This window comes from Aegilops tauschii, chromosome 1 (assembly GCF_002575655.3).
Source record: "Aegilops tauschii subsp. strangulata cultivar AL8/78 chromosome 1, Aet v6.0, whole genome shotgun sequence".
Classification (NCBI taxonomy): domain Eukaryota; kingdom Viridiplantae; phylum Streptophyta; class Magnoliopsida; order Poales; family Poaceae; genus Aegilops; species Aegilops tauschii.
Genome location: NC_053035.3, coordinates 203,120,841 through 203,145,766, shown reverse-complemented (window position 1 = coordinate 203,145,766; position 24,926 = coordinate 203,120,841). Strand labels below are relative to the sequence as shown.

At 43.2% G+C, this 24,926-nt stretch overlaps 1 protein-coding gene across 1 annotated transcript; it reads left to right on the top strand.

Annotated features, from left to right (window-relative positions):
- The first annotated feature begins 21,804 nt into the window (after positions 1 to 21,804).
- Positions 21,805 to 22,802, top strand: LOC109779772 (uncharacterized). The gene has a single exon (XM_020338398.3). The coding sequence runs from the start codon at positions 21,849 to 21,851 to the stop codon at positions 22,464 to 22,466; it is 618 nt and encodes a 205-aa protein (XP_020193987.1). The 5' UTR covers positions 21,805 to 21,848; the 3' UTR covers positions 22,467 to 22,802.
- The last annotated feature ends 2,124 nt before the right edge of the window (positions 22,803 to 24,926 follow it).

Genomic DNA, 24,926 nt, shown 5'->3' with positions numbered 1-24,926 from the left:
CATGTCTGTACATGCTAGGCTCGTCAAGTTTAACCCGAGTATTCCGCATTTGCAAAACTGTCTTGCACCCGTTGTATCTGAACGTAGAGCTTATCACACCCGATCATCACGTGGTGTCTCAGCATGACGAACTGTCGCAACGGTGCATACTCAGGGAGAACACTTATACCTTGAAATTTTAGTAAGGGATCATCTTATAATGCTACCACCGTACTAAGCAAAATAAGATGCATAAAAAGATAAACATCTCATGCAATCAAAATATGTGACATGATATGGCCATCATCATCTTGTGCCTTTGATCTCCATCTCCAAAGCACCGTCGTGATCTCTATTGTCACCGGCTTGACACCTTGATCTCCATCGTAGCGTCGTGGTCGTCTCGCCAACTATTGCTTCTACAACTATCGCTAACGCATAGTGATAAAGTAAAGCAATTACATGGCGTTTGCATTTCATACAATAAAGCGACAACCATAAGGCTCCTGCCAATTGCCGATAACTTTTACAAAACATGATCATCTCATACAATAACTTATATCACATCATGTCTTGACCATATCACATCCCAACATGCCCTGCAAAAACAAGTTAGATGTCCTCTACTTTGTTGTTGCAAGTTTTACGTGGCTGCTACGGGCTTCTAGCAAGAAGCGTTCTTACCTACGCATCAAAACCACAACGGTGATTTATCAAGTTTCTTGTTTTAACCTTCAACAAGGACCGGACGCACTCAAATTTGATTCAACTAAAGTTGGAGAAACAGACACCCGCCAGCCACCTTTATGCAAAACTAGTTGCATGTCTGTTGGTGGAACCGGTCTCATGAACGTGGTCATGTAAGGTTGGTCCGGGCCGCTTCATCTAACAATACCGCCGAATCAAAATAAGACATTGGTGGTAAGCAGTATGACGATCACCGCCCACAACTCATTGTGTTCTACTCGTGCATACCATCTACGCATAGACCTGGCTCAGATGCCACTGTTGGGAAACGTAGCATGTAATTTCAAAATGATTCCTACGCTCATGCAAGATCTATCTAGGAGATGCATAGCAATGAGAGGGGGGAGTGTGTCCACGTACCCTCGTAGACCGAAAGCGGAAGCGTATGACAACGCAGTTGACGTAGTCGAACTTCTTCTCGTTCCAAACGATCAAGCACCGAACGTACGACACCTTCGAGTTCTGCACACGTTCAGCTTGATGATGTCCCTCGAACTATTGATCCAGCAAAGTGTCGAGGGAGAGTTCCGTCGGCACGATGGCATGGTGACGATGATGGTGAAGTGATTCGCGCAGGGCTTCGCCTAAGCACTACGTGAATATGACCGGAGGAGTAACTGTGGAGGGGGGCGCCGCACACGGCTAACAATTGTTGGTGTGTGTTCTAGAGGTGCCCCCCCCCCCCCCCCGCGCGCATATATATAGGTTGGAGGGAAGGAGAGGCAGCCAAGGGGGCGCCCCAAGTAGGAGGAATCCTACTTGGGCACCTCCCCAATTCGGCCTCCCCCCTTCCATAAGTTCCGGAGGGGGAAGGAAGGAGGAGGGAGAGGGAAGGAAGGGGGAGGCCGAGTCCCTCCCCTTCCTTCTCTCTTCCCCTCTTTACTTCTCCTCCTATTTCAGCCTATATGGGGGTGCACCATCCCCTTAGGGGCTGCTCTGTCCCCCTCTTGGCCCATTAGGCCCATATAGTTGCCGGGGGGTGCCCAGAACCCCTTCCGGTGACCCGATATGTACCCGGTACCCCCAGAACACTTCCGGTGTCCGAATGTCATCGTCCTATATATGAATCTTTACCTTTCGACCATTTCAAGACTCCTCGTCATGTCCGTGATCTCATCCGGGACTCCGACAACATTCAGTCACCAAATCACATAACTCATATAATACAAAATTGTCATTGAACGTTGAGCGTGCGGACCCTACGGGTTCGAGAACTATGTAGACATGACCGAAACACCTCTCCGGTCAATAACCAATAGCGGAACCTGGATGCTCATATTAGTTCCTACATATTCTACAAAGATCTTTATTGGCCGTACCATAATGACAACATATGTTATTCCCTTTGTCATCGGTATGTTACTTGCCCGAGATTCGATCGTCGGTATCTTCATACCTAGTTCAATCTCGTTACCGGAAAGTCTCTTTACTCGTTCTGTAATACATCATCCCGCAACTAACTCATTAGTCACATTGCTTGCAAGGCTTATTATGATGTGCATTACCGAGAGGGCCCAGAGATACCTCTGCGATACTCGGAATGACAAATCCTAATCTCAATCTATGCCAACCCAACAAACACCTTTGGAGATACCTGTAGAGCATCTTTATAATCACCCAGTTATGTTGTGACGTTTGATAGCACACAAGGTATTCCTTCGGTATCCGGGAGTTGCATAATCTCATAGTCAAAGGAATATGTATATGACATGAAGAAAGCAATAGCAATAAAACTGAACGATCAATATGCTAAGCTAACGGATGGGTCTTGTACATCACATCATTCTCCTAATAATGTGATCCCACTCATCAAATGACAGCACATGTCTATGGTTAGGAAACTTAACCATCTCTGATTAATGAGCTAGTCTAGTAGAGGCTTACTAGGGACACGGTGTTTTATCTATGTATTCACACATGTATCAAGTTTCCGGTTAATACAATTCTAGCATGAATAATAAACATTTATCATGATATAAGGAAATATAAAATAACAACTTTATTATTGCCTCTAGGGCATATTTCCTTCAAAATTGTATAGGTGCACTAGTTCGGCGAAAAGATGGTGATATAAGTGTAGTATGGATAGTAGATATAGATTTTTGTAATCTGAAAATATAAAAACAGCAAGGTAGCAAGTGAAAAAATGGAGCACAAACGGTATAGCAATGCTTAGAAACAAGGCCTAGGGTTCATACTTTCATTAGTGCAATCTCTCAGCAGTGCTAACATAATTGAATCATATAACAATCCCTTAACGTGCGACAAAGAGTCACTTCAGAGTTCTTATCTAGCGGAGAACATAAGATGAAATTGTTGTAGGGTACAAAACCACCTCAAAGTTATCATTTCCAATCAATCTATTGAGTCATCCCTATAAGTACCACAAACAACCCTAGAGTGTACTAAAATAACATCATATGATACGCATCAACCAACTCTAATGTCACCTAGATACTCCAATGTCATCACAAGTATCTGTGAGTTGATTATTCGATATGCATCAAACAACTTCAGATTCATAATATTCTATCCAACGCAAAGAACTTCAAAGAGTGCCCCAAAGTTTCTACCGGGGAAAGTAGGATGAAAACGTGCATCACGCGTATGCATAGATTACCCCAATGTCACCGCGGGAACCCGCAAGTTGATTGCCAAAACATATATCAAATGAATCAATACAACACCCCATTGTCACCACGGTATCCACATGCAAGACATACATCAAGTGTTCTCAAATCCAAAAAGTAATTCGATCCGATAATGGTGAAACCTCAAAGGTAAAAACTCAATTCATCACAACAAGATAGAGGGGGAGAAAAACACCATATGATCCAACTATATTAACAAAGCTTGCGGTACATCAAGATCGTGCCAAATCAAGAACATGAGAGACGAGAGAGAGGGATCAAACACATAGCTACTGGTACATACCCTCAGCCCCGAGGGTGAGCACTCCCTCCTCGTCATGGAGACCGCCGAGATGATGAAGATGGCCTCCGATAGGGTGTCGGAACAGGGTTCCAGATGGGATCTCTTTGGTACAAAGCTTGCGGCGGTGGAGTCAAAGTTCTAGGTTAACTTTCGGGGGTTTTGATATTTATAGGAATTTTCAGAGTTGGAATCACGCGAAGAGGTGCCACAGGGGGACCACGAGGCACTTGGGCGCGGCCACCACCTGGGCACGCCCAAGTGGCTCGTGGGGCCTATGTGGGTTTTCTATTACTCCCTCGAAGCCTCCTGGGTCCCTTTCCTTCCAGAAAAAATCGTCAAAAAGTTTCGCTGCATTTGGACATCATTTGATATGGATTTTCTAGAAAACTAAAAACAAGCAGAAAATAGCAACTAACACATTGCAGTAGGTCAATATGTTAGTCCATGAAAAGCATATAAAAGTGCAGCGTTGGAGGCCGCGTCTGACATCCGTGTACGTGGACAGGCCCCCCTATCCGTGAACGGATGTCGGAGCAAATTTGCGGGTCAACGTTGGAAATGCCCTTAGAACTTTTTCTTCTTCTGGTGTTTACATCCCTTTACTATCTGGTTTGAAGGATCATCGTGTATAATTTTTTTCCTTTCTCTTTCTGATGTACTACATCCCTATATCACCTGGTTTGAAGGATCATCATACCCTTGTTCATATCCACCAAGTATCTAAATTTTTGGTTCCTTCCCAATTTATAATCTATATTTATTGGTGTATGTCTTTGATTTTAGATATGACCTTTACAGAAAAAGGTTTGCGCCCCGCTTTATATATGAAGCAATGATCAATCAAACATCCAAACCATACAACTCGACACCAAACCCATACACTCAAGGCAAGATACAAGGGTGATACAGAAGGGCTACACTACCCCAAACCACTCCAAGAAGACTATCGGAGGAAGCCGCGTGAAGTCTTTGGAATTCTCAGCCGTGAAATGACCTTTACATTATTCTCTTCTGTAAATTAGATGTATGAATAAATATTCTCCCGTTGCAACGCACAGACATATTTGCTAGTACTACATACAACGTCGACCAACACATAGCACGCATGCGTCGATATTTTTTAAAACGATGCAAAAGGCTTGCCTTTTTATTAATTAGGAGAGAAGGTTTGTATCAAAGCACGACAAAGGACAAGAAAAAAGGTCATCACTCTAGAGGCATTATAAAACCCAAATACTTGGCGTCCGCGAGCACCCACGAACTAGTTTTCTCTTTGATGTTGCACACCAAGAACGATGAAGGAGTCACGGTGTTGCGAAAGACCCTCATGTTGCATTCCTTCCTAAGATCCTAGGAGATCAACATCAGCAAGGATGACATGGCCTTCCTGGAGTGACCTCTGGCTTGGGTGACGCCGATACACCACTCGTTGATGCTACCTCTAAAGCTTCATTCTCGAGGTTTGACATCCAGGAGGCCAAGCCAGTCCACAATGTTACACAAAACCCTCACCGACAAGCGACTAAATTGCCAAAAATCACCATATAGTGCCCTCATGGATGGACCCCATATGGCAGCAATGATGCCCGTCTCCGCCAACCGTTATCCCATGCCTCGTGGCCCTGATGGATGGGCTTGGTTGTCAATTTTTGTGTCAAAATGTGGTCAATCATCATTTTTGGTGCTTTTAGCAAACACTTACTCAGAATCGGTGTTTTCAGCAAACTTTTATGAAAACAGTGGTTTTTGGCACCGTGGGACGCAATTGTGGTGGTTTTTGGATATTTACTCCCGAGAAACGGCAGTGGCTGAGGAGATGCGTCAAAGTCTCGTGGGTTTGCTTACAGAGAGGACAAAGGCCACAGTTGGGCCGTTCTTGGAGCTCAAGCCTATCCGTCATCCAAACTTTGTTTTGGATAACAAGCCAAGCAAAGAGTATACATTTCGGCGGCGGCCAAACTTTCCAAACAGACAGAGTACATGGCCAAAGTGGTGTGACCCTATGCTTTGTAGGACGAGGACGTGGAATACACACCATCTGAGGTGAACTTTCAGGTGATCGCATTAGGAACGTCTAGGACTAACTGATTGGAGGTAAGCTTCTCCCAAAGATACACAAATTGTTGGATGTGTTCAAGCATGAGGCCCTAGTAGGTGTTAATCTAACTCACTAAGAAGTTGTTATGCATGCAAGGCCGTTTGAATCGAGGAAATTTTTTCCTAGAGCACTCAAAAATCTTGGGGGCAATATCTTTGGGTCGCACACCATTTAGCTAAGAGGACTCCCAGAAAAGGGCCTTCGCACCATTGCCAATAGCAATGATTGTGGTTGCGGCAAAAAGGGCTTTGTACCGCTCATTGCGTGGCAATCCAAGCCCAACCCAAGACTTAGCCGGTTCTGTCCAAGAAGCCAAAGCCACAAGAGTCTAAGAGCGAAGGCAAAGTTATCAAGGTTGGCAATGCCCAGCCTGCCGAATATAATACATGGATAGCAAAAAGTCTACGGGTTTAGGTTAGGGATGTTACAAAAACGGGTAGACCCATGTAAGTTTTTTCCCGTCGGTTTTGTAGGTCCCACTGAGTTTTCCCAGTGTGAATTTTTTACCTGGTTTTTGCTCCATTTTTTATTCTTTTTATTTTAACTTTTTTATTTTTTATTTTTTATTTCCTTTTTGTTTTCCTTTTCTCTATTGTTTTTCTTTTTCTTTTTCCTGAAATTTTTCAAAACTCATGAACTTTTTTCAAATCCATGAAAGTTTTTAGTTTTTGTGAACTTTTAACTTTTCATATTTATGAACTTCTCTCAAACTCGTGAACTTTTTCCAAATTCTTGAACTTTTTTGTAAATTGGTGATTTTTTCCTCAAATTCATGAACTTTTTGATCTCAAATACATGATTTTCTTTTTCAAAATCTTGAACAATTTTGCAATTTCTGAACTTTTTGTCTCAATTTGTGAACTTTTTTAAAATAGTTGATTTTTTTGAATTTTTTTATATGTATGAACTTTTAAATAGTTAACATGCCTAGTCATTCATCAACATGTCCAGTCCATAAATCACATCGTTTTTTTTGGATCGGGAGCGACCCGGGCCAGTACCAACTTACGTCAAATGGGAGCCACCCGAGCGAGCGCCTTCGCATCAACCGATCAGGAGAGAGTGCTTCGTGTTGGTGGGCCGCCCCACATAACATAGCGTGTGGCCGCCTGAATAGGAGCGCTCTCAAGGAAAGGAGGGGGGAGTTCCTATGTGTCGCTCTTTGCGACAAATTGCTGTAGTTTTACACGCACGGAGCCGCGATGGGCCGGCCCACTGGCGGATGTTGTACCACGAGTTTGCGCCAGTGAAAAATGCCCCAAAAAGAAAAATGCGTTGCCATGATTCAGACCCAACCGCTCCCCGCTTGAGACTACGGGATACTAGCCACTATAGCTAACGAGCACTGATCTCTACTTAGGCAGTGCGATACATTAAGAAAAGCTAACAACAGAGAGTACCAGATCTTGAAAACGAAGGCCAAACATCTTTTTGAAAAAGTGAATATTTTTTAGAGAACAAATATTTTGCAAAGTTTTGACCAAAAAATTTAAACTCGAAAATCTTGAACATTTTTCGAATTCTGAACATTCTTGAAATCATTCTCGAAAATTATTTGAAAACATGAAGAAAGTTTTAAAACTGGGAGGTACTATAGCAAACATGTTTTTCAATAACGACTTGCCTTTTGAATTTGTGAACATTCCTACAAACTTGAATATTTTTGTATTTTTAATGTTTTTAAACTTGGTCATTTTTTCAATTCCCTAACAAATTTTCTAAAATATGCACACTTTCGAATAACTAGGAACAGTTATTGAATTTCGAACAAATTTCTGACTGAAAAAAATATGTTCCAAACATTTTTACAAAATGCAAACAAAATTTTAGAATTCTGAACATGCTTTGAATGTTCAAACAAATTGTGAAATTCTGTTTTTTAATATGATATTATAAAAAAGAAAACAGAATAAAAGATAAAACAATACACATAAAACAAAAAAAAATCAAAAAACGATTTTTTTACTAAAAAAACGAAAATACCAGAAAAAATCCGGTTCAGGGAGAAGGGATAGAATTTCCTTTTGCTGCTGCTAGGATTTGGCCCATTTAGGTGCTTCCTATTTATTTTCTGTTTTCTATTTCTTTTCTAGTTTTGAATTTGATTTTATCTCTCGAATCAATCCAATTCAATTTGGGAAAAAATGAAAAAAAATCCAAATATATCCAGAATAATATTTGAAGCATAGGAAAAGTATTTAATACCCAAATATTAAATAAATACGTATATTATTTTCTAAATTCTATTTTGGTGCATAAATACTCCCTAATTTTAATTTAGGGTTCAAAAGAGAATACCAAAATATTTTGAAACTCCAAATAAATGTCCAAAAAATATTTAAAACATTTTACCAACTCTTTTTTATATTAAAAGTGTGATATTACATCCTCTCATTTGTTTTTTAGTTGGATTTGTATTAAATACTAAAATACAAATAATATAAAGAAAGTGAATATTCGGAGAAGTGTTTTTATGCCTTCTCATTTTAATATTCATTCAAACTTTAAAAGCTTCAAATCCTATACCTAAACTTTAGCAACACAAGCAAAGTTTAATTACTTGTATTTAAATAATTAACATTCCAAAATTTAGAATTTTTTCGTGTTACAAATCGACCACCCTAAAGGCTCCATTCTGTACGAAGGAAAAACGTAAGAAAACCAAAGGAAAGTTGTTCCTTAGGATATTTTTACCTTTCTCACCATTGAAAACTAACGAAATCCTCCTTCTCAATCTTGTGGAAAGTCTTCCTCGCCTCTATTTTCATGGGAAATGAAACATATGTTCCTTTCTCATTTTTTTGCGTAGAATGGAGGCAACGCAGGGAAAAGGCCCATTAAACAAATGCATCTTGGGACCACATAGGCAAGGAACAAATTCCTCATTTTTAATTTGAATGACACATGGCACATGGTCAGAAGTTGTCATAGCTAGTGGTTGGGCCATTGTGTTAGGGTATGTCAAAGTCCAGGAGGTAGAAGTGAAGAACCAATCAAGCTTTTCAAGAAGGGAATTAGTCTGCATATTACTCCATGTAAAATTTCTCTCTTTGAGAGGAATGTCCACAAGGCCAAGCTGACTAATCACAACATTGAATTGAAGCATGTCTGAGATATTACCACCTACCTTATTCCTATCTTGAAAACTTATAATCATGTCAAAATATTGCACAATCAACCAGCCAGCCTCTTCTGGAATGCAGATATCTGCAAGCCAACCTAGAAATTCTTGATTTTTGTCATCTTGACATAGAGCATAGATGTAGATAAGAGTCCAACAGCTACCACGTTTAACTGGTTGTAATACCACTGAAACTTCATATTCATTTTGAAAGACTATATCTCCTCTGAAATCTGCAAAGCACCAGACAGTTAATATGTCACCTGATCTTCCATGGAGGGTTGGAATGCAAAGCTCTCAAACCTAGGTGTGCAAAATTGTTTGATGAAGGCCTGATAAAAAATTATCTTCCTTGTTTCTTGAAAGCATATAACCTGATAACCAATTTCATCAATCTTGTTCTAAATATGCAAAACCATTTATCCGGAGAGTTCATAACTTTGATATTCCAATTTAAAACTTTCCATGGTTGTGCAACCATAGAAACTGAAGGAAATATGCCCTAGAGGCAATAATAAAGCTGTTATTTTATATTTCCTTATATCATGATAAATTTTCATTATACATACTAGAATTGTATTAACCGGGAACTTCCTACATGTGTGGATACATAGACAAAACACCATGTCCCTACTAAGCCTCTACTAGACTAGCTCGTTAATCAAAGATGGTTAAGTTTCCTAACCATAGACATGTGTTGCCATTTGATGAACATGATCACATCATTAGGAGAATGATGTGATGGACAAGACCCATCTGTTAGCTTAGCATAATGATCGTTAAGTTTTATTGCTATTGGTTTCTTCATGACTTATACATATCCTTTGACTATGAGATTATGCAACTCCCGAATACCGGGGGAACACCTTGTGTGCTATCAAACATCACAACGTATCTGGGTGATTATAAAGATGCTCTACAGGTGTCTCGGAAGGTGTTTGTTGGGTTGGCATAGATCAAGATTAGGATTTGTCACTCCAAGTATCGGAGAGGTATCTCTGGGCCCTCTCGGTAATGCACATCACGATAAGCCTTGCAAGCAATGTGACTAATGAGTTAGTTGCGGGATGATGCATTACAGAACGAGTAAAGAGACTTGCCGGTAACGAGATTGAACTAGGTATGAAGATACCGACGATCGAATCTCGGGCAAGTAACATAACGATGACAAAGGGAACGATGTATGTTGTCATTGCGGTTTGACCGATAAATATCTTCGTAGAATATGTAGGAACCAATATGAGCATCCAGGTTCCGTTGTTGGTTATTGATCAGAGATGTGTCTTGGTCATGTCTACATAGTTCTCGAACCCGTAGGGTCCGCACGCTTAACGTTCGATGACGATTTGTATTATGAGTTATGTGTTTTGGTGACCGAAGATTGTTCGGAGTCCCGGATGAGATCACGGACATGACTAGGAGTCTCAAAATGGTCGAGAGGTAAAGATTGATATATTGGAAGGTAGTATTCGGACACCGGAAGGGTTCTAGAGTGTATCGGGTACATACCGGAGTACCGGAGGGGTTACCGAACCCCCCCCCCCCCGGGGAAAGATATGGGCCATAGGAGGGAGGCTAATCAGCCCACAAGGGGCTGGTGCGCCCCCCACAAGGGAGGAGGCCGAATTGGACTAGGGAAGGGGGCGCCACCCCCCTTTCCTTCTCCTACTCCCGCTCCTTCCCCCTTTCCACCTCCAAGAGAAGGAAAAGAAGGGGGGTCGAATCCTATTGGGACTAGGAGTCCTAGTAGGACTTCCCCCTTATGGCGCGCCCTCTAGGGCCGGCCTCCTCCCTCTCCCTCCTTTATATACGTGGGAAGGGCACCCCTTGGAGACACACCAATTGTTCCAAGCCGTGTGCGGCGTCTCTCTCCACGGTTTACTCTTCCGGTCATATTCACGTAGTGCTTAGGCGAAGCCCTGCGCGGGTCATATCACCATCACCGTCACCACGTCGTCGTGCTGACGAAAATCTCCCTCAACCCTCTGCTGGATCAAGAGTTCGAGGGATGTCATCGAGCTGAACGTGTGTATAACTCGGAGGTCCCGTACGTTCGGTACTAGATCGGTTGGATCGTGAAGACGTTCAACTACATCAACCACGTTAACCTAACGCTTTCACTTTCAGTCTACGAGGGTACGTGGACACACTCTCCCCCTCTCGTTGCTATGCATCTCCTAGATAGATCTTGTGTGATCATAGGAAAATTTTGAACTTGCATGCTACGTTCCCCGACAGTGGCATCCGAGCCAGGTCTATGTGTAGATGACATGCACGAGTAGAACACAAAGAGTTGTGGGCGATAATAGTCATACTGGTTACCACCAACGTCTTATTTTGATTCAGCGGTATTGTTGGATGAAGCGGCCCGGACCAACATTACATGACCACGTTCATGAGACCGGTTATACCGACGTGCTTATGCACACATGTGGCTGGCGGGTGTCTGTTTCTCCAACTTTAGTTGAATCGAATTTGACTACGGCCGGTCCTTGTTGAAGGTTAAAGCAGCACACTTGATGAAAAATTGTTGTGGTTTTGATGCGTAGGTAAGAATGGTTCTTGCTAGAAGCCCGTAGCAGCCATGTAAAACTTGCAACAACAAAGTAGAGGACATCTAACTTGTTTTTGCAGGGCATGTTGTGATGTGATATGGTCAAGACGTGATGAGATATAAATTGTTGTATGAGATGATCATGTTTTGTAAAAGTTACCGGCAACTGGCAGGAGCCTTATGGTTGTTGCTTTATTGTATGAAATGCAATCGCCATGTAATTGCTTTACTTTATCACTAAGCGGTAGCGATAGTCGTGGAAGCAATAGTTAGCGAGACGACAACGACGCTACGATGGAGATCAAGGTGTCAAGCCGGTGACGATGGAGATCATGACGATGCTTTGGAGATGGAGATCAGAGGCATAAGATGATGATGGTCATATCATGTCACATATTTTGATTGCATGTGATGTTTATCCTTTATGCATCTTATTTTGCTTAGTACGACGGTAGCATTATAAGGGTGTGTTTGGTTCTGGTCACTGGATGGAATGTAACGGGTCCATCCCATGCCTGCCCCGTGTTACCGTGTTCGGTAGTAGCGAAGAGCCAGAACCCACCCATTCCCCCGAGTGGAATATTCCCCTAAGATCCGGAATACGCTCGTACCTCCGATTTCGAGAATCACATGAAACGGCTCGGCCTTGCGTCTCTCTTCTCCCCCCGCGACTCCCGCAACCACGAACTCTGTCCCATCGTCGCACTGCCGCCACTCCCTCTTCTATCTCTCCCTCTGCGCCCCCCGTCTCCCCCACTAGTGCGCCGCCTCTCCTCCTCCATCCCTCTCCGGCGATGCATCTCCATCACCTATCAGCTCCGCGTCGGGTCGCTGCAGATCTCCATGTCGAGCTGTTGTGGATCTCTGGCGATGCTCCATGTCGGGTCGCTGCGAATCTCTGTGAGCTGAAACTGGATCACGGTGAGCGGCTACACCTCGCAAGCAAGCTATGTGCTGGTGAACTCGTTGCTGTCCCTCAGTGGCGACTTTGTGGTGCCGGCCAGTGACTGCCAGCTCCGGCTACAGTGCTAATCCCTTATCTATGTGCCACACCTGGGCAAGCAGCGACAATCAGCTACTGAATTGATTCGGGAATACGTATTATTGTGTTCTAAAACTTGGTAGATTTTCCTAATCACAGCAGCATGATTTTGTGTAAATGGCTAGTATTTTGACATATCTTTTGACATATATATGGATGGATGCCTTGTATTTTGACATGAATATGATTGCATAACTTGTATTTTGACAGTTTTTAGGGTAGTTTTTTGACAGATTTTTGACATGTATATGAGTGAATAACTAGTATTTTGTTTGGCATTTTTTATTATGTGTTAAAAATACAAAGACTAATGACAATCATGCATATATGTGACATCAAATGCCTTCCATTACTTTATTTCTAACCAAACACTGAAATGGAACCATTCCATTATACCTACTTGCCCAACCAAACGTAGGAACGGAATCAACCCATTCTAGTGGAATGGAATGTCACGGAACCATGACATTCCATTCCACTTCGTTCCCCAAGCAAACACACCCTAAGATGATCCCTCACTAAATTTCAAGGTATAAGTGTTCTGCCTGAGTATGCACCGTTGTGACAGTTCGTCGTGCCGAGACACCACATGATGATCGGGTGTCATAAGCTCTACGTTCACATACAACAGGTGCAAGCCAGTTTTGCACATGCAGAATACTCGGGTTAAACTTGACGAGCCTAGCATATGCAGATATGGCCTCGGAACACTGAGACCGAAAGGTCAAACGTGAATCATATAGTAGATATGATCAACATAGAGATGTTCACCGATGAAAACTACTCCATCTCACATGATGATTGGACATGGTTTAGTTGCTATGGATCACGTGATCATTTAGATGACTAGAGGGATGTCTATCTAAGTGGGAGTTCTTAAGTAATATGATTAATTGAACTTAATTTATCATGAACTTAGTCCTGATAATATTTGCATATCTATGTTGTAGACCAATAGCTCGCGTATAGCTCCCCTGTTTTATTTTTGGTATGTTCCTAGAGAAAACTAAGTTGAAAGATGATAGTAGCAATGATGCGGACTGGGTCCGTGATCTGAGGATTATCCTAATTGCTGCACAGAAGAATTATGTCCTTGATGCACCGCTAGGTGACATACCTATTGCAGGAGCAGATGCAGACGTTATGAACATTTGACAAGCTCGGTATGATGACTACTTGATAGTTTAGTGCACCATGCTTTACGGCTTAGAACCGGGACTTCAAAAATGTTTTGAACGCCACGGAGCATATGAGATGTTCCAAGAAGTTGAAATTGGTATTTCAGACTCATGCCCATGTCGAGAGGTATGAGACCTCTTACAAGTACTTTGCCTACAAGATGGAGGAGAATAGCTCACCTAGTGAGCATGTGCTCAGAATGTCTGGGTACTACAATCGCTTGAATCAAGTGTGAGTTAATCTTCCAGATAAGATAGTGATTGACAGAGTTCTCTAGTCACTATCACCATTTTACTAGAACTTCGTGATGAACTATCATATGCAAGGGATGATGAAAACGATTCCCAAGCTCTTTGTGATGCTGAAATCAGCGAAGGTAGAAATCAAGAAATAGCATCAAGTGTTGATGGTTAACAAGACCACTAGTTTCAAGAAAAAGGGCAAGGGAAAGAAAGGGAACTTCAAGAATGACAAGCAAGTTTTCACTCCCGTGAAGAAGCCCAAAGCTAGACCCAAGCCTGAAACTGAGTGCTTCTACTGCAAAGGAAATTGTCACCGGAAGCAGAACTGCCCCAAATACTTGGCGGATAAGAAGGATGGCGAAGTGAACAAAGGTATATTTGATATACATGTTATTGATGTGTACTTTACTAGTGTTCATGGTAGCCCCTCGGTATTTGATACCGGTTCAGTTGCAAAGATTTGTAACTCGAAAGAGGAGTTGCAAAATGAATAGATACTAGTTGAGGGCGAGGTGACGATGTGTGTTGGAAGTGATTCCAATGTTGATGAGATCACCATCGCACACTCCCTTTACCCTCGAGATTAGTGTTGAACCTAAAATAAATGTTATTTGGTGTTTGCATTGAGCATGAATATGATTGGATCATGTTTATTGCAATACGGTTATTCATCTAAGTCAAAGAATAATTGTTATTATGTTTACATGAATAAAAACCTTCTGTGGTCATACACCCAAGGTGAATGGTTTATTGAATCTCGATCGTAGTGATACACATATTTGTAATATTGATGCCAAAAGATGCAAAGTTGATAATGATAGGGCAACATACTAGTGGCACTACCATTTAGGTCATATTGGTGTAAAGCGCATGAAGAAACTCCATGCGGATGGACTTTTGGAATCACTTGATTATGAATCATTTGATGCTTGCAAACCATGCCTCATGGGCAATATGACTAAGACTCCGTTCTCCGGAACAATGGAGCGAGCCACTGACTTATTGGAAATAATACATACCGATGTATGCGGTCCGATGAGTATTGTGGCTCGCGGCGGGTATCGTTATTTTCTGACCTTCACAAATGATTTGATCAGATATGGGTATATCTACTTAATGAAACACAAGTCAGAAACATTTGAAAAGTTCAAAGAATTTTAGAGTGAAGTTGAGAATCATCGTAACAAGAAAATAAAGTTTATGTGATCTGATTGCGGAGGCGAATATTTGAGTTACGAGTTTGGCCTTCATTTAAAACAATGTGGAATAGTTTCACAACTCACGCCACCTGGAACACCACAGCGTAATGGTGTGTCCGAACGTCGTAACCGTACTTTATTAGATATGGTGCGATCTATTATGTCTCTTACCGATTTACCACTATCGTTTTGGGGTTATGCATTAGAGACAGTTGCATTCACGTTAAATAGGGCACCATCTAAATCCATTGAGATGACACCGTATGAACTGTGGTTTGGCAAGAAACCTAAGCTGTCGTTTCTTAAAGTTTGGGGTTGCGATGCTTATGTGAAAAAACTTCAGCCTGATAAGCTTGAACCCAAATCGGAGAAGTGTGTCTTCATAGGATACCCAAAAGAAATTGTTGGGTGCACCTTCTATCACAGACCCAAAGGCAAGATCTTTGTTGCTAAGAATGGATTGTTTCTAGAGAAGGAATTTCTCTCGAAAGAAGTGAGTGGGAGGAAAGTAGAACTTGATGAGGTAACTGTACCTTCTCTCGAATTGGAAAGTTGCTCATCACAGAAAACCGTTTCCATGATGCCTACAACAACAAGAGAGGAAGCTAATGATAATGATCATGAAACTTCATATCAAGTTACTACCGAACCTCGTAGGTCAACCAGAGCACGTTCCGCACCAGAGTGGTACGGTAATCCTATTCTGGAAGTCATGTTACTAGACCATGACGAACCTACGAACTATGAGGAAGCGATGATGAGCCCAGATTCCGCAAAATGGAAATCTGAGATAGGATCCATGTATGAGAACAAAGTGTGGACTTTGGTGGACTTGCCCGATGATCGGCAAGCCATTGAGAATAAATGGATCTTGAAGTGGAAGACGATGATGGTAGTGTTACTATCTACAAAGCTCGAATTGTCGCAAAATGTTTTCGACAAGTTCAAGGTGTTGACTACGATGAGATTTTCTCACTCGTAGTGATGCTTAAGTCTGTCCGAATCATGTTAGCAATTGCCGCATTTTATGAAATCTGGCAAATGGATGTCAAAACTGCATTCCTTAATGGATTTCTTAAAGAAGAGTTGTATATAATGCAACCAAAGGTTTTGTCGATCCTAAAGGTGCTAACAAAGTGTGCAAGCTCCAGCGATCCATCTATGGAACTGGTGCAAGCATCTCGGAGTTGGAATATACGCTTTGATGAGTTAATCAAAGCATATAGTTTTATACAGACTTGCGCTGAAGCCTGTATTTACAAGAAAGTGAGTGGGAGCACTACATCCTTTCTGATAAGTAGATGTGAATGACATATTGTTGATCGAAAATGATGTAGAATTTTCTGGAAAGCATAAAGGAGTGTTTGAAAGGAGTTTTTCAAAGAAAGACCTCGGTGAAGTTGCTTACACATTGAGCATCAAGACCTATAGAGATAGATCAAGATGCTTGATAAGATTTTTCAATGAGTACATGCCTTGACAAGATTTTGAAGTAGTTCAAAATGGAACAGTCAAAGAAGGAGTTCTTGCCTGTGTTGCAAGGTGTGAAGTTGAGTAAGACTCAAAACCCGACCACGGCAGAAAATAGAAAGAGAATGAAAGTCATTCCCTATGCCTCAGTCATAGGTTTTATGAAGTATGCTATGCTACGTACCAGACCTATTGTGTACCTCACCATGAGTTTGGCAAGAGGGTACAATAGTGATCCAGGAGTGGATCACTGGACATCGGTCAAAATTATCCTTAGTGGAATAAGGATATGTTTCTCGGTTATGGAGATGACAAAGAGTTCGTCGTAAAGGGCTACATCGATGCAAGCTTTGACATTGATCCGGATGACTCTGAGTCTCAATCTGGATCCATATTGAAAGTGGGAGCAATTAGCTAGAGTAGCTCCGTGCAGAGCATTGTAGACATAGAAATTTGCAAAATACATACGGTTCTGAATGTGGCTGACCTGTTGACTAAACTTCCCTCACAAGCAAAACATGATCACACCTTAGTACTCTTTGGGTGTTAATCACATGGCGATGTGAACTAGATTATTGACTCTAGTAAACCCTTTGGGTATTGGTCACATGGCAATGTGAACTATAGGGTGTTAATCACATGACGATGTGATCTATTGGTGTTAAATCATATGGCGATGTGAACTAGATTATTGACTAGTGCAAGTGGGAGACTGAAGGAAATATGCCCTAGAGGCAATAATAAAGTTGTTATTTTATATTTCCTTATATCATGATAAATCTTTATTATCCATACTAGAATTGTATTAACCGGAAACTTGATACATGTGTGGATACATAGACAAAACACCGTGTCCCTAGTAAGCCTCTACTAGACTAGCTCGTCAATCAAAGATGGTTAAGTTTTATTGCTATTGGTTTCTTCATGACTTATACATATTCCTATCACTATGAGATTATGCAACTCCCGAATACCAGAGGAACACCTTATGTGCTATCAAACATCACAACGTAACTGGGTAATTATAAAGATGCTCTACAGGTGTCTCTGAAGGTGTTTGTTGGGTTGGCATAGATCGAGATTAGGATTTTTCACTCCGAGTATCGGAGAGGTATCTCTGGGCCCTCTCGGTAATGCACATCACGATAAGCCTTGCAAGCAATGTGACTAATGAGTTAGTTGCGGGATGATGCATTACAGAATGAGTAAAGAGACTTGCCGGTAACGAGATTTGAACTAGGTATGTAGATACCAACGATCAAATCTCGGGCAAATAACATACCAATGACAAAGGGAATGACGTATGTTGTCATTGCAGTTTGACCGATAAAGATCTTCGTAGAATATGTAGGAACCAATATGAGCATCCAGGTTCCGCTGTTGGTTATTGATCGGAGATGTGTCTCGGTCATGTCTACATAGTTCTCGAACCCGTAGGGTCCACACGCTTAACGTTCGTTGATGATTTGTATTATGAGTTATGTGTTTTGGTGACCAAAGAATGTTCGGAGTCCCGGATGAGATCACGGAAATGACGAGGAGTGTCGAAATGGTCGAGAGGTAAAGATTGATATATTGGAAGGTAGTATTCGGACACCGGAAAGGTTCCAGAGTGTATCGGTACATACCGGAGTACCGGAGGGGTTACCAGAACCCCCCGGGGAAATATATGGGCCATATGGGCCATAGGAGGGAGGCTAACCAGCCCACAAGGGGCTGGTGCGCCCCCCACAAGGGAGGAGGCCGAATTGGACTAGGGAAGGGGGCGCCACCCCCTTTCCTTCTCCTAGTCCCTCTCCTTCCCCCTTTCCACCTCCATGAGAAGGAAAAGAAGGGGGGCCGAATCCTACTAGGACTAGGAGTCCTAGTAGGACTCCCCCTTATGGCGCGCCCCCTAGGGCCGGCCTCCTCCCTCTCCCTCCTTTATATACGTGGGCAGGGCACCCCTTGGAGACACACCAATTGTTCCAAGCCTTGTGCGGCTTCTCTCTCCACGGTTTACTCCTCCGGTCATATTCACGTAGTGCGTAGGCAAAGCCCTGCGCGGATCATATCACCATCACCGTCACCACGCCGTCGTGCTGATGAAAATCTCCCTCGACCCTCTGCTGGATCAAGAGTTCGAGGGACGTCATCGAGCTGAACGTGTGCAGAACTCGGAGGTGTCGTACGTTTGGTACTAGATCGGTTGGATCATGAAGACATTCAACTACATCAACTGCGTTAACCTAACGCTTCCGCTTTCGGTCTACGAGGGTACGTGGACACACTCTCCCCCTCTCCTTGCTATGCATCTCCTAGATAGATCTCGCGTGATCGTAGGAAAATTTTAAAATTACATGTTACGTCCCCAACAGAAACAGAGTGGTAATGTTCAGACAAAAAGCAGGTAGCACTAGGCTCCTGCACTTAAAAGAGCTGGGCTTTGAAAGGACCAGGCGGAAACTGATCTTTCCCATAAGCAAATCATGACAATCACAAAACCATAGCTTGAGAAGGACCATGCAAGCAATACAACAATGCAAAAAGATACAACATGATTGGCATAGTGATAAGCAACACAGAGTCTAACAGAATAATTGGGGGCATGTCTAAGGATAATATCATCGGGTGTTTGAAAGACACCACAAAAGACCAACAAAGTGCAAAGGTTCAAAGGATATAAAAGTAAAATATATAGAGTGTTGGCAAGTCTCCCTCATTCACTTCTTCTTGGGATTCTGCTTGTTCTTGTCTGCATCCTTAGACTTCTTGGTTGCTTGTTTGCCCTTTACAGGAGGGGAGGACTGAACATAAGCTATCCCAAATTTAGTTGAAAGATTTTGGACCACCATTTTGCTGATAGGAAAGAGCATCTACTGAACCAGCCAAGCAGTTCTTGTGAATGCATGTCTTTCCCTTATGGCCTTTATTTACCAGCTTAATTCTCTCACTTATCCTCACTTTAGATATGATAAAGAGAGTCTTCTTATTTCTCTCGCTGACTTCTTCTTATTATATATATGTAATTATGAGAATCTCCAGCACGAAAACGAAAAACCTGCACCTACTAGTTACAAGGATGCATCGACCACCTCCCTCGTCTTGTTTCCAGCCGTTGTAGCTGAGAGGATAAGTGCATCTCTAGCAGATCCCGTAAAATTCTGTACCGCAAAATCATTTTTGGTTATACCGTAATACAGTTTATGGTACAAAATAGAGTGTTCCTAGAACAGATCACGTGGACCCCACCAATCACATTTTTTTCATCTTTTCCTTCACCTGTCGTCATTCCCACAAAGGTCACCACGAGGCGCCTCCATGAGCCATTTCCCCACGCGCAGCAGCCCAAGAACCACACTGCGACGCTAGGAGTCCGTTCCCCACGCGCCGCCACTGCCCCGATAACCACGCCACGCCGTCATCGCCCAAGAACCACGCCGCGCCGCCAGGAGTCCGTTCTCCACGCGCAGCCGCTGCTCGATAACCACAACGCATCGCACCGCCCAAGAACCATGCTGCATCTAGGGTCCCGTTCCCAACGCGTCGTCGTCGCCACCCAGCAACCAAGGCGCATCGCCGCCAGGTGTTCCCTCCCCATGCGACACATGCTTCCAGATCTGCACCGCGTCACCACCTTGGGACGGTGTCGCGCGGCCATGCCTCCAACGACTATCACGTCCAGTGACCAGGGCCGGCCTTGGTCAGGCGCAGGGGGCACAGGCGACCTCCAAGCCGTCGTCGTGGCAGATCTGATGAGGATACTACTACTACAATTACACCCACAACCCCTGTTGCTACACATATTGGACCAAGTACTTGAGATCACACATGCCAATTAAATTACCAGGTAATTTCGTTTCTTGGTAACGATTCTAATGTTTATGAGAATATGATGTTGACTAAATTGGATACATTTATTTTTCTTACAAATGAAGGGCCCAACATGGACAAGAAGTATGACATTGGAGCATGATCAAACATGGAGATGATGGTGTCGGGGAAAAAGAACGGAGTTTCTGGTGGAGTTTTTAGCACTTTAAAGCCATCATGATAACACACAAGGACATGGACGAAATATACAAAATGACATTTCATAAATTTCGTCCATAGTTTTTTGGACACATTTTATCCATAGCTTAATATAGATGTTGTGCCACCTTATTTTTGGGGCAGACACATGTAATTTTGAAATACACATAATAGGCTATTTTTAGAGTCCGTATTAATAGGGAGAATGACTTAGATGGAATTTAGTTCCACCTTGCCAAAGGTGGACGAAATTCCCATCTATCTCAAGTACAACTCTTAGGGCGTCGTTGTAGACTTGGGTTTTGTTTAGACTAAAGTTCACCATAGTTGCAACTCGCGTCCTTCGTTTGTGTTCAACGACCAGACCAAGACATCACAGAGCCTCACTTTGATCAATAGATTTTTCTCTCTCTTAAATTTGCAATATCCTAATTGCAATCTCAGTTTCTTACATGTTCTTCATTTGCTTGCAGGAAATAGACCCTCGTGATCAGGTTGATCGTGCTCCGGCGTGGTCAATAATCTCTCAGAGTTAGTTTAGTGATTGCTAAGGCGCGACGATTGTATGTTCGCAGTTGGATCGTCAAAGTCGACTTCCACTAAAAACAATAGTTACCATCTCATCAAAAGACGAGAAACTTTCGCCTCTACCGAGAGCACTACCCCTACTTGCCGCCGTCACGGGACCTCCTCCTCGCGTGCCTCCCCATCCACCTCCTTCCACTAGAACTCCGACACCATAGTGTCCAGGCCGTTCAACGCGCGCAAGATCGGTTCCTGCTAGATTTGCACTCGAGCCAAGCATTTTTGTGTGATAGAGGAAACCAAAAGGAGCGGGGAAAACTGAGAATATGAGGTACAAGGGGTTTTTAGGGGGGAGCAGGCTATTCTGCGGGATCTGAAATGAACAATTTTTTTTTTAAAACCGTAAAGCGAGGGTTATTTTATAGATCGGAGCCTTTACGAGGGATCCGCCCGGGCAAGATTTGTTGCAGATGACTCTCAGCGCTCAGCGGTGGCTATCAGGAAGGGACTCGAAAGAAGTCAACTAAATTTATTATTTTAGCAAATACTCCCTGTAAACTAACAAAATTTGTTGCACAGGGAGTATTAAAGAGTTGAATCTGGAAGATTGAAATGTTGGAGGGGGTAAACTGAAAAGTACCCTTTACCCACGGCGTTATTATCCATGTCACGGGTGTCACCACCCCACGCCCCCGCCCCCGCCCAGCTTCCCCGCGTCTCTCCCCGAAAACCCCAACCCCAGCAAGGATGGGACATTTCGCCGGACCCTCCGCCTCCGCCTCCGCCTCCGCCGACGAGGCATTCTGGACCGCGTGCCCGCACTGCTGCTACACGCACTCCTACCCGCGCCTCTACGTAGGTCGCCGCCTCCGCTGCCCCACCGCTACCTGCCGCCGCGTCTTCTCCGCCGACGAGCTCCCCTCCACGCCGCCCATCGTCCCCGGCGCCGACATGTACTTCTGCACCTGGGCCTTCTTCCCGCTCGGTCCTTCTGCTGTCGCTGAAGGCTGGGCCCCATTCACTCCCTTCAATCCCGCCCCTCCTCCCTCCCCCTCCCCCGTCCCAAACCCTACCGCTGCCACCCCCGCCTGTGCCGTTCCAACCCGCGTGAGACCCACCTCCAGGAAGAAGGTTGGCGTGTGCCTCAAGGGTAGGGCCCGCGTCGAGGCGGAGGAGGAAGAGGAAGAAGAGGAGGAGAAGGCATCCACGGTCGTCAATCTCAAGGCCGGAGAGGAGGTGCAGGCGGATTGGCTGACCCTTGGCGACAACGGCGGCAGCAGCGGAATCAACATCAACGAGACGGTGGATCTGAGCGAGCTGGGTTTCCGCGTTGACGAGTCGGGATTTCTCCAAGAGATTCCGTGATGGATGGGTGAGAAGAAAGGTTGTGCCTTTTGATCATACCGCGTTTAAGACTAGTATAATGACTGCTAAAAAATATAGATGGTTCGAATATGGGGATGTTAGTACTGTAATCGTCGTACTTTGGTTTAGTTTCTGATGGAAATGTAGGGTTTTAGGGGTTGAAGAGCTGCTAAGATATTCCCGCGTCCTTAATCATCGTGACCGTGGCCGTGGAAATACGGAATGTGGCTCCTTTTGGGTGGACTTGGATTCTCGTAGACAATGTGGGATCCATGCCTTTTGTCATGTGTGTGGCCTGTATTAATCTTATGATATGCAGGGTGTCTTCTGGCATAATGTCGATATCTCGCTCATTTTGCTTCTTTCATCTGGGTATGTGCTCTCTTGTGCAGGAGAGATCACAGTAATCTCGAAGAAAATTCATTTTCATTTTGCTCAATGCTCGTAAAAGCCTGATGCTGGATTGCTCTCAAATTTCTGAGATGCATGCACACACCAATACCTTGAATTGAATTTAGTTTTTTATCTCAAAATAGGCATTCACCCCGCTTTATAGATAAAGCACCAACAACAGTACGAGTTTGAAAGAGAAACAAGGAAAATAAAAGATCTGCTCAGGCAACAGCAGGATTTAAGTTTGTTCCATATCGTCATCTTGCAGAATTGATAGAATATAATTTGTGATATATTGACATGCACTATCTGAGGATGTAATTGCATAGCACTGCCTCTTAGCTGCATGTTCCAGTTTCTATTGTGTTCAGGCTGTGCCTTACGCTGACTTCTCATCTCGTGGATGTTGCAAGGTTTTGCTGATTAAGGTTCTCATGATCAGTTCCCTGCTTTATACATATTTCTCTTTGGTTAGTGATGATATAGTTATAATGTTTGTTACTCTTGGATTCTAGTTTTGAAATAAACTGCATCAGGATGTCGTCTTACTTACAAAGAAACAAAAAAAATATTTATTTAATTATCTTATTATGTTAAGATGCGGATTTTTCTTGTTCTGATTGGTAGATTTAGTGTTCATTTTTGCTCTAGCCATAAAATCCTGGAGCCAAGAGACTTTCTGTTTCCTTGGTCAGTTGGTTACATATTTCATTGGTACTACATATTTCATCGGTACTACTTTTGGGCCAGAAGGCAGAAATTTACGGTGCTAAGCCTCTGTACCTGAAGAAAGACAAGTTACGATCCTTAGAAGTCAGAACTACTATAGCAAAGTAATCAAGTCTGCATGCATTTCCCAGTTTCTGTTGTGTTCAGGCTGGGTCTTACTTTGACTCCCCATCTTGTGGAAGTTGCAAGGTTTTGTTGATTAAGGTTATCATGATCAGTTCATTGCTTATACATATTTTTTCTTTGGTTAGTGATGATATAATTATAATGTCTGTTACTCCTGGATTCTATTTTTGATATATATTAGTATGATAACTGGATCAGGATGTGGTCTTACGAAGAAAGAATTATTCTTATTGGCTTATTTTGTGATGCAGAATTTTGTGTTCATTTTGTTCCAGCCATAAAATCCTGGAGCGGAGAGACTTCGTGTTCTCTTGGTCAGTTCGTTAAGATACTTCTGGTACACGTAGATATTTCACGGGTAGTACTGCTGGCATTTTGCTTGTTATAAATTTATACGTGCTAAGCTTCTGAACCTGAAGAAAGGCAACTTACGATCCTCAGAAGTCGGAACCGCTCTAGCAGAGTGATCAAATCTGCAAGCATGTTCAGGTGTTTCGACAGTGTGCAATGCAAACCAACGCCTGAAAGGCTTGCATTGACATCCAGTGCGAATGATCTTACGCCCCGCTTGGAATCGGTGTATATTTATGCACCTGTAGATAATTCACAGGTGTAAATCACTGGCCACACACGATTTTCACCTGGGAAAGAAAACGAGAGAGGAGTGTACGTTTGTTTTACAGGGGTTTAGCGCTGAGAAACGACAATCCAATCAGCGCCTTAGGTGTTTCAACAGTGGGGCAATCTAAGGACTCCATGGCTTGCTCCTTGTACGTAGGAGCTTCATCCTCCACGGAGTGACACGGGGGTGCAACCGTAGCTTGCCAGAAACCGCCGCCTCTCCTGCTTCTCCTGGCCTCACCGCTTCCAGAGACGTCTACAGTGGCGGGGCCATCCTGTTCGTGGCGCGCGGGAGTGCATGCAGCTGAGGTGGTGTGGTCTGGTCGCTGTGTGGTACATGTGGTGCAGCCGCTCCTCAAAAGTGTTGGAATATTAGGCAAGTTCATGATTAATTCCAGTAAATAATTCATGACTAGAAGAGATACTAGCATGCAATAATCTAGCAAACTAGAAGAACAACAAGACATGCATAACAGCAGCAAACACGTAACAATAACTGTAGAAACAGACATGAACAGAGGATGTTGGACGTACTGATCGTTAGCTATTATGGGTGCGACAGTGTTGATGATGATGTTGGCGACGATCTGC